General features: G+C 47.0%; 1 protein-coding gene across 1 annotated transcript in view; it reads right to left on the minus strand.

Moving 5' to 3' along the window:
* Positions 1-228: 228 nt before the first annotated feature.
* LOC139563670 (isthmin-2-like) overlaps positions 229-14360 on the minus strand; it is a 49121-nt gene continuing 34989 nt past the window's right edge. The window contains exons 6-7 of the mRNA XM_071382523.1: positions 4642-4710; positions 229-1631 (exon numbers count right to left, since the gene is read on the minus strand). Coding sequence (XP_071238624.1) covers positions 1114-1631; positions 4642-4710 — 587 coding nt within the window. The 3' untranslated portion in view covers positions 229-1113. The remainder of the gene's footprint in view (positions 1632-4641; positions 4711-14360) is intronic.

Raw genomic sequence — 14360 nt, forward strand, 5'->3', positions numbered from 1 at the left:
TCTATCTGTACCCATCCCCCTGTACCTATCACCCTGTACCCATCCCCCTGTACCTATCACCCTGTACCTATCTATCTGTACCCATCCCCCTGTACCTATCACCCTGTACCTATCTATCTGTACCCATCCCCCTGTACCTATCACCCTGTACCTATCTATCTGTACCCATCCCCCTGTACCTATCTATCTGTACCCATCCCCCTGTACCTATCTATCTGTACCCATCCCCCTGTACCTATCTATCTGTACCTATCTATCTGTACCTATCTATCTGTACCCATCCACCTGTACCTATCTATCTGTACCTATCTATCTGTACCCATCCCCCTGTACCCATCGCTCTGTACCTATATATCTGTACCTATATATCTGTACCTATCTATCTGTACCTATCTATCTGTACCCATCCACCTGTACCCATCCCCCTGTACCTATCTATCTGTACCCATCCCTCTATCTGTCTAAACCTCTTCTTCTGATTGAACAGGGTATAAGTGTAGTCTCAGAAACGCACTCCAAAATCCAGACTTCCACAAGTAAAACATCAGCAGCAAGTTAGAATTATTTAATTTTTTACTCTTTCTGTAATGCCACAGTGTGTCATTCGTGGAAGAGCATATTCCAATTGGCCGGTGGATCCTGACGAGTCATCCAAGGAGTGAAGTACTTGATGGTGAAGACGTCCTAATAACACACCATGAAGATGGGTTTGCTCACGTCGTTTCCCCCCCGTGCACGCCAGAGGACTCCACTGCAAGAGAGGAGCTCAACTTGACTCCATTTTGGATGGCTGGTTGCCGGGTTCCCTGATTGGAGAAATGTCCAATTTCAGTCGTTAATAAACTCCGTGCCTCAATGTGACCGAACACTGAATGAGGAGGAACTAGAGATGGGATATCCAGGAGTCCTTTTCTCCCCAAACCAACTGATAGTTAACGCTACATATTCAGTATGTGGTCTATGCTGAAATCCAACAGAGACATAATTAGGGACCATGTGGCCCCTACCCCCTCTTTCCCACCTCTTCCCCCATCAGGGTCTCAGTTCTCCTCCCCCTCTCCTCCCTCAGTTCTCCTCCCCCTCTCCTCCCTCAGTACTCAGTACTCCTCCCCATCAGTACTCCCTGGCCTCCTCCAGTTGGGCCTTATGCACCTCCTCGTGTGGGTTGTCGGGACAGAACAGCCCGTTGTTGGGTGGCCTCACCGAGTGGAAGCGGCTCCAGTCCCCTTTACACAGGATCCAGGGCAGCACGTCCACTTTGTAATGCAGCTCCGGCGAGAACTCCGTACTGATGAGGTTCGGAGCGCCCGCCCCTTTACCCCGCGTGATCAGCTTCGCGTGGTCGTCGTAGCAACAGTGCTGCGCGGCCAGGGTGCTGCTATTGGAGGAGATCATGGAGCGTGTGCAGAAGCGAGCGGAAGGCCTGTAGATGTCCAGGCGTTCTTTGGGGCCGGAGGCGTCGCGCCAGCGGTAGGTCTTACGCAGCGTCTTGTCGAAGATGTTGACGGCGTTGTAGACGGCCTCGGACGGGTAGGAGCAGGGGCAGCTGGGTAGTTCGGTCAGCACCTGGTGGAGGTACTTCTGGAGGAAGTCGTTCTTACAGCTCAGCCACTTGTCACAGCTGTCCACGTCTGGGGAGGAGAGAAATCAAACAGGAGTCAATCGTACAGGAGTCAATCGTACAGGAGTCAATCGTAAAGGAGTCAATCATACAGGAGTCAATCGTATAGGAGTCAATCGTATAGGAGTCAATCGTATAGGAGTCAATCGTACAGGAGTCAATCGTATAGGAGTCAATCATATACAGTAGGAGTCAATCATATACACTGAGTGTACAAAACATTAAGAACACCTGCTCTTTGCATTGGGGCGGCAGGGTAGCCTAGTGGTTAGAGCGTTCGGCTCGTAACCGAAAGGTTGCAAGTTCAAATCCCCAAGCTGACAAGGTACAAATCTGTCGTTCTCCCCCTGAACAAGGCAGTTAACCCACTGTTCCTAGACCATCATTGAAAATAAGAATTTGTTCTTAACTGACTTGCCTAGTTAGATAAATAAATATATAAAAATGTGGAGAATTACATAATTCATTATGCTATCCCATATTTTACTGTTTAAAGAATTGTCTCGTTACATGTTAGTGTTTTTTCTAACCCGATACAAACTTGTCTTTGTGGGACTTAGTCATGAGACTCTGGGCGTATAGCTACGGTCCGTTTGGGTGCGATCGCAGCAGGTGACATCCTGTGGGTTTACTATCTACAGGAAGTCACACGTATGGAAACTTGCAGAAAGGAGCCCATTCTAGTGTTTTGCTGTGGTGAACAGCAGCTAGACGGTTGAGCCCTCGGGCTCTATGTCGTCGTAAATCTGCACAGACAACTAATGACCTTTTACACACGATCTACTGACTGACACGTATACAGAAAAGGGGTTGTATGTATGTTCTCTATAACTGCATTGAACCGGCACAGTTCGTTGAGCTTTTCAACTATGCACTGTTGAGAGGATAGTTGATTCTTCATTTTTTGCAAATCATATAATAAAAGTGTTGTTTGAAAGAATCTGCGGTCTTTCTTCCCTTTGATTAGATATTCCACGACAGGTCCCTTGATGATGTCACCTGTTGAATCCACTCTAATCAGTGTAGAATGAAGGGGAGGATACAGGTTCAACTTTTACTCTAGTGGGTTAAATCAGGGGCACACAGAGTGTTTCTTGGTAGTCTTAAACAAATCTACTTTGAAACAAAAGTATACACCTCATACACATGGTTATGGGCTTTAAAAAAAAGAAGACACCTGTACCATGTCAGATACAGAGTTGAAATGTGTTCCATTTTGAGTTTGAATCCCAATATTACATTTTATATACAGTACCAGTCAAAGGTTTGGACACACCTACTCATTCAAGGGTTTTTCTTTATTTTTTAAAACTATTTTCTACATTGTAGAATAATAGTAAAGACATCAAAACTATGAAATAACACATATGGAATCATGTAGAAACCAAAAAGGTTTTAAACAAATCAAAAAATATTTTGTACATTACATTCTTCTAAGTTGCCACCCCAAACAACTGCTCAGCATATGTGGGAACTCCTTCAAGACTGTTGGAAAACATTCCAGGTGAAGCTGGTTGAGAGAATGCCAAGAGAGTGCAAAGGTGTCATCAAGGAAAAGGGTGGCTATTTGAAGAATCTCAAATATAAAATATATTTTGATTTGTTTAACACCTTTTTGGTTACTACATGATTCCATATGTGTTATTTCATAGTGTTAAATGGTGTGTCCAAACTTTTGACCGGTACTGTACATCACAGAAGACTGAAATATAACTAAGCTGTTTGACATAGAAACACTGGATTTTCAGCAGGAATAAATTATGAAAATTATGAAAAATATACATTTTATTTTACCTTTAAGTCAGATAAGAACAAAATCTTATTTTCAATAACGGTGGGTTAACTGCCTTGTTCAGGGGCAGAACGACAGATTTTTTACCTTGTCAGCTCGGTGATTCAATCTTGCAGCCTTTCGGTTACTAGTCCATCGCTCTAACCACTAGGCTGCCGCCCCGGCAGGTAACATTCCACCCATGAGGCCACTAGGTTATTTGACTGCAGGAAAGGGCTACAGACTCATTTTTAAACCTTGAGACAACCGAGACATTGTGTATGTGTAACATTCAGAGGGTGAATGGGCAGGATAACAGATTTAAGTGCCTTTGAATGGGGTATGGTAGTAGGTGCCAGGCGCACCAGTTTGTGTCAAGAACTGCAACGTTACTGGGGTTTTTCACACTCAACAGTTTCCCGTGTGTATAAAGAACGGTCCACCCACCCACAGGACATCCAGCCAACTTGACACAACTTGGGAGGATTATACGTGAAGACAGCATTGATTCCCTTGAGGAAACCAGAGAGAGAGAGACTTTCCAAGCATAAAGGAGTGATTTCAGCACCTTAAAACCCTTTACTTTAAACCGGGGGACTGCAAAGCTCTCAAAGACAACAGAGGTCTTACAACAGCGGGTTGAAAAACTCAGCCAGGTCCGTACTCGCTGCCAAATAATACCATCTATGTTATAGGCTGTGTTCAAATTGGAACCTATTCGTTATAAGAATGTACAGTGTATGTTCGATAGAGGATTGGGGAAAGACACTTTTTCCTCGTTATGTTTTGATAGTTTCATTCTTTGATATTATTGCCCGGAGTGAAGAGAGCTATCAGCGGGGGTTCTAAAAGACAAACTACAGAACAATTCAAGAATTTCTTGGGAGGGAAAGTCAGGTTTTCCATTGGCTGTGCAATACTCTCGGTGGAGCAATCCTTAACGAGGTGAAGGGGAAGTGGGTTTCTGACTCCCACAGTCCCTCCCCCTGACTCCCACAGTCCCTCTATGAGCCCCAGTAGAGCAGTTTAAACCATCCTAAACGGAACAGACCACGAAGGCCCCCCAAATACTACAACAGGCCCTGTTGGCCACACACACACACACACACACACACACACACACACACACACACACACACACACACACACACACACACACACACACACACACACACACACACACACACACACACACACACACACACACACACACACACACACACACACACACACACACCAACAAACGTACTTGTGTCAAGGGAGTCAGTGCCATTCGTTTTCTCCAGAGGCATCAGCTCAGTAACTGCTAGGAGGTCATCTACAGAAAGAGAGGGGAAAGACATTATGAAACCTGCTGAATGGATAGCACAAGATACCACAAAAAGGAAAAAAATACGTTTCAGTGGGTGGCTGTTAAACAGTCACCAGTAGCCGGCATCCGCCCAGTACCCTGCCCTGAACATTAGTCACTGTTACTAGCTGGCTACCACCTGGTACTCTACCCTGTACCTTAGAGACTGTTACTAGCCGGCTACCACCTGGTACTCTACCCTGTACCTTAGAGACTGTTACTAGCTGGCTACCACCCGGTACTCTACCCTGTACCTTAGAGACTGTTACTAGCTGGTTACCACCTGGTACTCTACCCTGTACCTTAGAGACTGTTACTAGCTGGCTACCAGCTGGTACTCTACCCTGTACCTTAGTCACTGTTACTAGCTGGCTACCACCTGGTACTCTACCCTGTACCTTAGAGACTGTTACTAGCTGGCTACCACCCGGTACTCTACCCTGTACCTTAGAGACTGTTACTAGCTGGTTACCACCTGGGACTCTACCCTGTACCCTAGAGACTGTTACTAGCTGGTTACCACCTGGTACTCTACCCTGTACCTTAGAGACTGTTACTAGCTGGCTACCAGCTGGTACTCTACCCTGTACCTTAGTCACTGTTACTAGCTGGCTACCACCTGGTACTCTACCCTGTACCTTAGTCACTGTTACTAGCTGGCTACCAGCTGGTACTATACCCTGTACCTTAGAGACTGTTACTAGCTGGCTACCACCTGGTACTCTACCCTGTACCTTAGAGACTGTTACTAGCTGGTTACCACCTGGTACTCTACCCTGTACCTTAGAGACTGTTACTAGCTGGCTACCAGCTGGTACTCTACCCTGTACCTTAGAGACTGTTACTAGCTGGCTACCACCTGGTACTCTACCCTGTACCTTAGAGACTGTTACTAGCTGGCTACCAGCTGGTACTCTACCCTGTACCTTAGAGACTGTTACTAGCTGGCTACCACCTGGTACTCTACCCTGTACCTTAGAGACTGTTACTAGCTGGTTACCAGCTGGTACTCTACCCTGTACCTTAGAGACTGTTACTAGCTGGCTACCACCTGGTACTCTACCCTGTACCTTAGTCACTGTTACTAGCTGGTTACCACCTGGTACTCTACCCTGTACCTTAGAGACTGTTACTAGCTGGCTACCACCTGGTACTCTACCCTGTACCTTAGTCACTGTTACTAGCTGGTTACCACCTGGTACTCTACCCTGTACCTTAGTCACTGTTACTAGCTGGTTACCACCTGGTACTCTACCCTGTACCTTAGAGACTGTTACTAGCTGGCTACCACCTGGTACTCTACCCTGTACCTTAGAGACTGTTACTAGCTGGCTACCACCTGGTACTCTACCCTGTACCTTAGAGACTGTTACTAGCTGGCTACCACCTGGTACTCTACCCTGTACCCTAGATACTGTTACTAGCTGGTTACCACCTGGTACTCTACCCTGTACCTTAGAGACTGTTACTAGCTGGCTACCACCTGGTACTCTACCCTGTACCTTAGAGACTGTTACTAGCTGGCTACCACCTGGTACTCTACCCTGTACCTTAGATACTGTTACTAGCTGGCTACCAGCTGGTACTCTACCCTGTACCTTAGAGACTGTTACTAGCCGGCTACCACCTGGTACTCTACCCTGTACCTTAGAGACTGTTACTAGCTGGTTACCAGCTGGTACTCTACCCTGTACCTTAGAGACTGTTACTAGCCGGCTACCACCTGGTACTCTACCCTGTACCTTAGAGACTGTTACTAGCTGGTTACCACCTGGTACTCTACCCTGTACCTTAGAGACTGTTACTAGCCGGCTACCACCTGGTACTCTACCCTGTACCTTAGTCACTGTTACTAGCTGGCTACCACCTGGTACTCTACCCTGTACCTTAGTCACTGTTACTAGCTGGTTACCACCTGGTACTCTACCCTGTACCTTAGTCACTGTTACTAGCTGGTTACCACCTGGTACTCTACCCTGTACCTTAGAGACTGTTACTAGCTGGCTACCACCTGGTACTCTACCCTGTACCTTAGAGACTGTTACTAGCTGGCTACCACCTGGTACTCTACCCTGTACCTTAGAGACTGTTACTAGCTGGCTACCACCTGGTACTCTACCCTGTACCTTAGATACTGTTACTAGCTGGTTACCACCTGGTACTCTACCCTGTACCTTAGATACTGTTACTAGCTGGTTACCACCTGGTACTCTACCCTGTACCTTAGAGACTGTTACTAGCTGGCTACCACCTGGTACTCTACCCTGTACCTTAGAGACTGTTACTAGCTGGCTACCACCTGGTACTCTACCCTGTACCTTAGATACTGTTACTAGCTGGCTACCAGCTGGTACTCTACCCTGTACCTTAGAGACTGTTACTAGCTGGTTACCACCTGGTACTCTACCCTGTACCTTAGAGACTGTTACTAGCCGGCTACCACCTGGTACTCTACCCTGTACCTTAGAGACTGTTACTAGCTGGTTACCACCTGGTACTCTACCCTGTACCTTAGAGACTGTTACTAGCCGGCTACCACCTGGTACTCTACCCTGTACCTTAGAGACTGTTACTAGCTGGCTACCACCTGGTACTCTACCCTGTACCTTAGAGACTGTTACTAGCTGGTTACCACCTGGTACTCTACCCTGTACCTTAGAGACTGTTACTAGCCGGCTACCACCTGGTACTCTACCCTGTACCTTAGAGACTGTTACTAGCTGGCTACCACCTGGTACTCTACCCTGTACCTTAGAGACTGTTACTAGCTGGCTACCACCTGGTACTCTACCCTGTACCTTAGAGACTGTTACTAGCTGGTTACCACCTGGTACTCTACCCAGTACCTTAGTTACTGTTACTAGCTGGTTACCACCTGGTACTCTACCCTGTACCTTAGAGAATGTTACTAGCTGGCTACCACCCGGTACTCTACCCTGTACCTTAGATACTGTTACTAGCTGGTTACCACCTGGTACTCTACCCAGTACCTTAGTTACTGTTACTAGCTGGCTACCACCCGGTACTCTACCCTGTACCTTAGATACTGTTACTAGCTGGTTACCACCTGGTACTCTACCCTGTACCTTAGAGACTGTTACTAGCTGGTTACCAGCTGGTACTCTACCCTGTACCTTAGAGACTGTTACTAGCCGGCTACCACCTGGTACTCTACCCTGTACCTTAGAGACTGTTACTAGCTGGTTACCACCTGGTACTCTACCCTGTACCTTAGAGACTGTTACTAGCCGGCTACCACCTGGTACTCTACCCTGTACCTTAGAGACTGTTACTAGCTGGTTACCACCTGGTACTCTACCCTGTACCTTAGTCACTGTTACTAGCTGGCTACCACCTGGTACTCTACCCTGTACCTTAGAGACTGTTACTTGCTGGTTACCACCTGGTACTCTACCCTGTACCTTAGAGACTGTTACTAGCCGGCTACCACCTGGTACTCTACCCTGTACCTTAGAGACTGTTACTAGCTGGCTACCACCTGGTACTCTACCCTGTACCTTAGAGACTGTTACTAGCTGGTTACCACCTGGTACTCTACCCAGTACCTTAGTTACTGTTACTAGCTGGTTACCACCTGGTACTCTACCCTGTACCTTAGAGACTGTTACTAGCCGGCTACCACCTGGTACTCTACCCTGTACCTTAGTCACTGTTACTAGCTGGCTACCACCTGGTACTCTACCCTGTACCTTAGTCACTGTTACTAGCTGGTTACCACCTGGTACTCTACCCTGTACCTTAGTCACTGTTACTAGCTGGTTACCACCTGGTACTCTACCCTGTACCTTAGAGACTGTTACTAGCTGGCTACCACCTGGTACTCTACCCTGTACCTTAGAGACTGTTACTAGCTGGCTACCACCTGGTAATCTACCCTGTACCTTAGAGACTGTTACTAGCTGGCTACCACCTGGTACTCTACCCTGTACCTTAGATACTGTTACTAGCTGGTTACCACCTGGTACTCTACCCTGTACCTTAGATACTGTTACTAGCTGGTTACCACCTGGTACTCTACCCTGTACCTTAGAGACTGTTACTAGCTGGCTACCACCTGGTACTCTACCCTGTACCTTAGAGACTGTTACTAGCTGGCTACCACCTGGTACTCTACCCTGTACCTTAGAGACTGTTACTAGCTGGTTACCACCTGGTACTCTACCCTGTACCTTAGAGACTGTTACTAGCCGGCTACCACCTGGTACTCTACCCTGTACCTTAGAGACTGTTACTAGCTGGCTACCACCTGGTACTCTACCCTGTACCTTAGAGACTGTTACTAGCTGGTTACCACCTGGTACTCTACCCTGTACCTTAGAGACTGTTACTAGCCGGCTACCACCTGGTACTCTACCCTGTACCTTAGAGACTGTTACTAGCTGGCTACCACCTGGTACTCTACCCTGTACCTTAGAGACTGTTACTAGCTGGCTACCACCTGGTACTCTACCCTGTACCTTAGAGACTGTTACTAGCTGGTTACCACCTGGTACTCTACCCAGTACCTTAGTTACTGTTACTAGCTGGTTACCACCTGGTACTCTACCCTGTACCTTAGAGACTGTTACTAGCTGGCTACCACCCGGTACTCTACCCTGTACCTTAGATACTGTTACTAGCTGGTTACCACCTGGTACTCTACCCAGTACCTTAGTTACTGTTACTAGCTGGCTACCACCCGGTACTCTACCCTGTACCTTAGATACTGTTACTAGCTGGTTACCACCTGGTACTCTACCCTGTACCTTAGATACTGTTACTAGCTGGTTACCACCTGGTACTCTACCCAGTACCTTAGTTACTGTTACTAGCTGGCTACCACCTGGTACTCTACCCTGTACCTTAGTTACTGTTACTAGCTGGCTACCACCTGGTACTCTACCCTGTACCTTAGAGACTGTTACTAGCTGGCTACCACCTGGTACTCTACCCTGTACCTTAGAGACTGTTACTAGCTGGCTACCACCTGGTACTCTACCCTGTACCTTAGAGACTGTTACTAGCTGGCTACCACCTGGTACTCTACCCTGTACCTTAGAGACTGTTACTAGCTGGCTACCACCTGGTACTCTACCCTGTACCTTAGTCACTGTTACTAGCTGGTTACCACCTGGTACTCTACCCTGTACCTTAGAGACTGTTACTAGCTGGCTACCACCTGGTACTCTACCCTGTACCTTAGAGACTGTTACTAGCTGGCTACCACCTGGTACTCTACCCTGTACCTTAGAGACTGTTACTAGCTGGCTACCACCTGGTACTCTACCCTGTACCTTAGAGACTGTTACTAGCTGGTTACCACCTGGTACTCTACCCTGTACCTTAGAGACTGTTACTAGCTGGCTACCACCTGGTACTCTACCCTGTACCTTAGAGACTGTTACTAGCTGGTTACCACCTGGTACTCTACCCTGTACCTTAGAGACTGTTACTAGCTGGCTACCACCTGGTACTCTACCCTGTACCTTAGAGACTGTTACTAGCTGGCTACCACCTGGTACTCTACCCTGTACCTTAGAGACTGTTACTAGCTGGCTACCACCTGGTACTCTACCCTGTACCTTAGAGACTGTTACTAGCTGGCTACCACCTGGTACTCTACCCTGTACCTTAGAGACTGTTACTAGCTGGTTACCACCTGGTACTCTACCCAGTACCTTAGTTACTGTTACTAGCTGGTTACCACCTGGTACTCTACCCTGTACCTTAGAGACTGTTACTAGCCGGCTACCACCTGGTACTCTACCCTGTACCTTAGTCACTGTTACTAGCTGGCTACCACCTGGTACTCTACCCTGTACCTTAGTCACTGTTACTAGCTGGTTACCACCTGGTACTCTACCCTGTACCTTAGTCACTGTTACTAGCTGGTTACCACCTGGTACTCTACCCTGTACCTTAGAGACTGTTACTAGCTGGCTACCACCTGGTACTCTACCCTGTACCTTAGAGACTGTTACTAGCTGGCTACCACCTGGTACTCTACCCTGTACCTTAGAGACTGTTACTAGCTGGCTACCACCTGGTACTCTACCCTGTACCTTAGATACTGTTACTAGCTGGTTACCACCTGGTACTCTACCCTGTACCTTAGATACTGTTACTAGCTGGTTACCACCTGGTACTCTACCCTGTACCTTAGAGACTGTTACTAGCTGGCTACCACCTGGTACTCTACCCTGTACCTTAGAGACTGTTACTAGCTGGCTACCACCTGGTACTCTACCCTGTACCTTAGAGACTGTTACTAGCTGGCTACCACCTGGTACTCTACCCTGTACCTTAGATACTGTTACTAGCTGGTTACCACCTGGTACTCTACCCTGTACCTTAGATACTGTTACTAGCTGGTTACCACCTGGTACTCTACCCTGTACCTTAGAGACTGTTACTAGCAGGCTACCACCTGGTACTCTACCCTGTACCTTAGAGACTGTTACTAGCTGGCTACCACCTGGTACTCTACCCTGTACCTTAGATACTGTTACTAGCTGGCTACCAGCTGGTACTCTACCCTGTACCTTAGAGACTGTTACTAGCTGGTTACCACCTGGTACTCTACCCTGTACCTTAGAGACTGTTACTAGCCGGCTACCACCTGGTACTCTACCCTGTACCTTAGAGACTGTTACTAGCTGGTTACCACCTGGTACTCTACCCTGTACCTTAGAGACTGTTACTAGCCGGCTACCACCTGGTACTCTACCCTGTACCTTAGAGACTGTTACTAGCTGGCTACCACCTGGTACTCTACCCTGTACCTTAGAGACTGTTACTAGCTGGTTACCACCTGGTACTCTACCCTGTACCTTAGAGACTGTTACTAGCCGGCTACCACCTGGTACTCTACCCTGTACCTTAGAGACTGTTACTAGCTGGCTACCACCTGGTACTCTACCCTGTACCTTAGAGACTGTTACTAGCTGGCTACCACCTGGTACTCTACCCTGTACCTTAGAGACTGTTACTAGCTGGTTACCACCTGGTACTCTACCCAGTACCTTAGTTACTGTTACTAGCTGGTTACCACCTGGTACTCTACCCTGTACCTTAGAGACTGTTACTAGCTGGCTACCACCCGGTACTCTACCCTGTACCTTAGATACTGTTACTAGCTGGTTACCACCTGGTACTCTACCCAGTACCTTAGTTACTGTTACTAGCTGGCTACCACCCGGTACTCTACCCTGTACCTTAGATACTGTTACTAGCTGGTTACCACCTGGTACTCTACCCTGTACCTTAGATACTGTTACTAGCTGGTTACCACCTGGTACTCTACCCAGTACCTTAGTTACTGTTACTAGCTGGCTACCACCTGGTACTCTACCCTGTACCTTAGTTACTGTTACTAGCTGGCTACCACCTGGTACTCTACCCTGTACCTTAGAGACTGTTACTAGCTGGCTACCACCTGGTACTCTACCCTGTACCTTAGAGACTGTTACTAGCTGGCTACCACCTGGTACTCTACCCTGTACCTTAGAGACTGTTACTAGCTGGCTACCACCTGGTACTCTACCCTGTACCTTAGAGACTGTTACTAGCTGGCTACCACCTGGTACTCTACCCTGTACCTTAGTCACTGTTACTAGCTGGTTACCACCTGGTACTCTACCCTGTACCTTAGAGACTGTTACTAGCTGGCTACCACCTGGTACTCTACCCTGTACCTTAGAGACTGTTACTAGCTGGCTACCACCTGGTACTCTACCCTGTACCTTAGAGACTGTTACTAGCTGGCTACCACCTGGTACTCTACCCTGTACCTTAGAGACTGTTACTAGGTGGTTACCACCTGGTACTCTACCCTGTACCTTAGAGACTGTTACTAGCTGGCTACCACCTGGTACTCTACCCTGTACCTTAGAGACTGTTACTAGCTGGTTACCACCTGGTACTCTACCCTGTACCTTAGAGACTGTTACTAGCTGGCTACCACCTGGTACTCTACCCTGTACCTTAGAGACTGTTACTAGCTGGCTACCACCTGGTACTCTACCCTGTACCTTAGAGACTGTTACTAGCTGGCTACCACCTGGTACTCTACCCTGTACCTTAGAGACTGTTACTAGCTGGCTACCACCTGGTAATCTACCCTGTACCTTAGAGACTGTTACTAGCTGGCTACCACCTGGTACTCTACCCTGTACCTTAGAGACTGCTGCCCTATGCAGATAGAGTCATGGAACACTGGTCACTTTAATAATGTTTACATATACTTAATTTTTTTGTATTTTTCTGGATTTCGTGTGTATAGATTTTGTACTTGCTAGGTATTAATGCACAGTTGGAGCTAGAAACACAAGCATTTAGCTAGGTATTACTGTTGGAGCTAGAAACACAAGCATTTAGCTAGGTATTACTGCACTGTTGGAGCTAGAAACACAAGCATTTAGCTAGGTATTACTGTTGGAGCTAGAAACACAAGCATTTAGCTAGATATTACTGTTGGAGCTAGAAACACAAGCATTTAGCTAGGTATTACTGCACTGTTGGAGCTAGAAACACAAGCATTTAGCTAGGTATTACTGCACTGTTGGAGCTAGAAACGCAATCATTTAGCTAGGTAGTACTGTTGGAGCTGAAAACACAAGCATTTAGCTTGTTATTACTGCACTGTTGGAGCTAGAAACAAAATCATTTAGCTAGGTATTACTGTTGGAGCTAGAAACACAAGCATTTAGCTAGGTATTACTGTTGGAGCTAGAAACACAAGCATTTAGCTAGTTATTACTGCACTGTTGGAGCTAGAAACACAAGCATTTAGCTAGGTATTACTGCACTGTTGGAGCTAGAAACACAAGCATTTAGCTAGGTATTACTGTTGGAGCTAGAAACACAAGCATTTAGCTAGGTATTACTGTTGGAGCTAGAAACACAATCATTTAGCTAGATATTACTGTTGGAGCTAGAAACACAAGCATTTAGCTAGATATTACTGTTGGAGCTAGAAACACAATCATTTAGCTAGATATTACTGTTGGAGCTAGAAACACAAGCATTTAGCTAGGTATTCCTGTTGGAGCTAGAGACACAAGCATTTCGTTGCACCTGGGATATTACCTGTAAATCTGTGTACGCGACCAATAAAAGTAGATTTTTATTTGATGATTAGCTGTGGATATATGACTGGAGTGAATGTCTATGCCCACACACACACACACACACACACACACACACACACACACACACACACACACACACACACACACACACACACACACACACACACACACACACACACACACACACACTCTCCTCTACCCTCCTGCTCTGTGGTACAAGCCTCCATTGAGCGGGGTGAAACAGCCATGGATCTGTGTACACACCAGGACTCCTCAGGAGAGCAACAAGCAGGCAGCTCACTACCAAACACAGGAGTCCCAGCTGGACTGAGCACATTCCACTGATATAAAGAGCCTTGTACTGGAAGGCTGACCCATCAGGAAGAGCCTACTGGTACGATCACTGTACAAGACACACAAGCAAATGACCTGTAATTATTGCTTCAACACTTATGAAGTCCTTTGACATCAGTGATCATGAAGGAAAGGAGACGGATGCTATTTGGAACTACTGGGACACAACCAGAG

The sequence above is a fragment of the Salvelinus alpinus genome, chromosome 34, assembly GCF_045679555.1.
Source record: "Salvelinus alpinus chromosome 34, SLU_Salpinus.1, whole genome shotgun sequence".
NCBI lineage: Eukaryota > Metazoa > Chordata > Actinopteri > Salmoniformes > Salmonidae > Salvelinus > Salvelinus alpinus.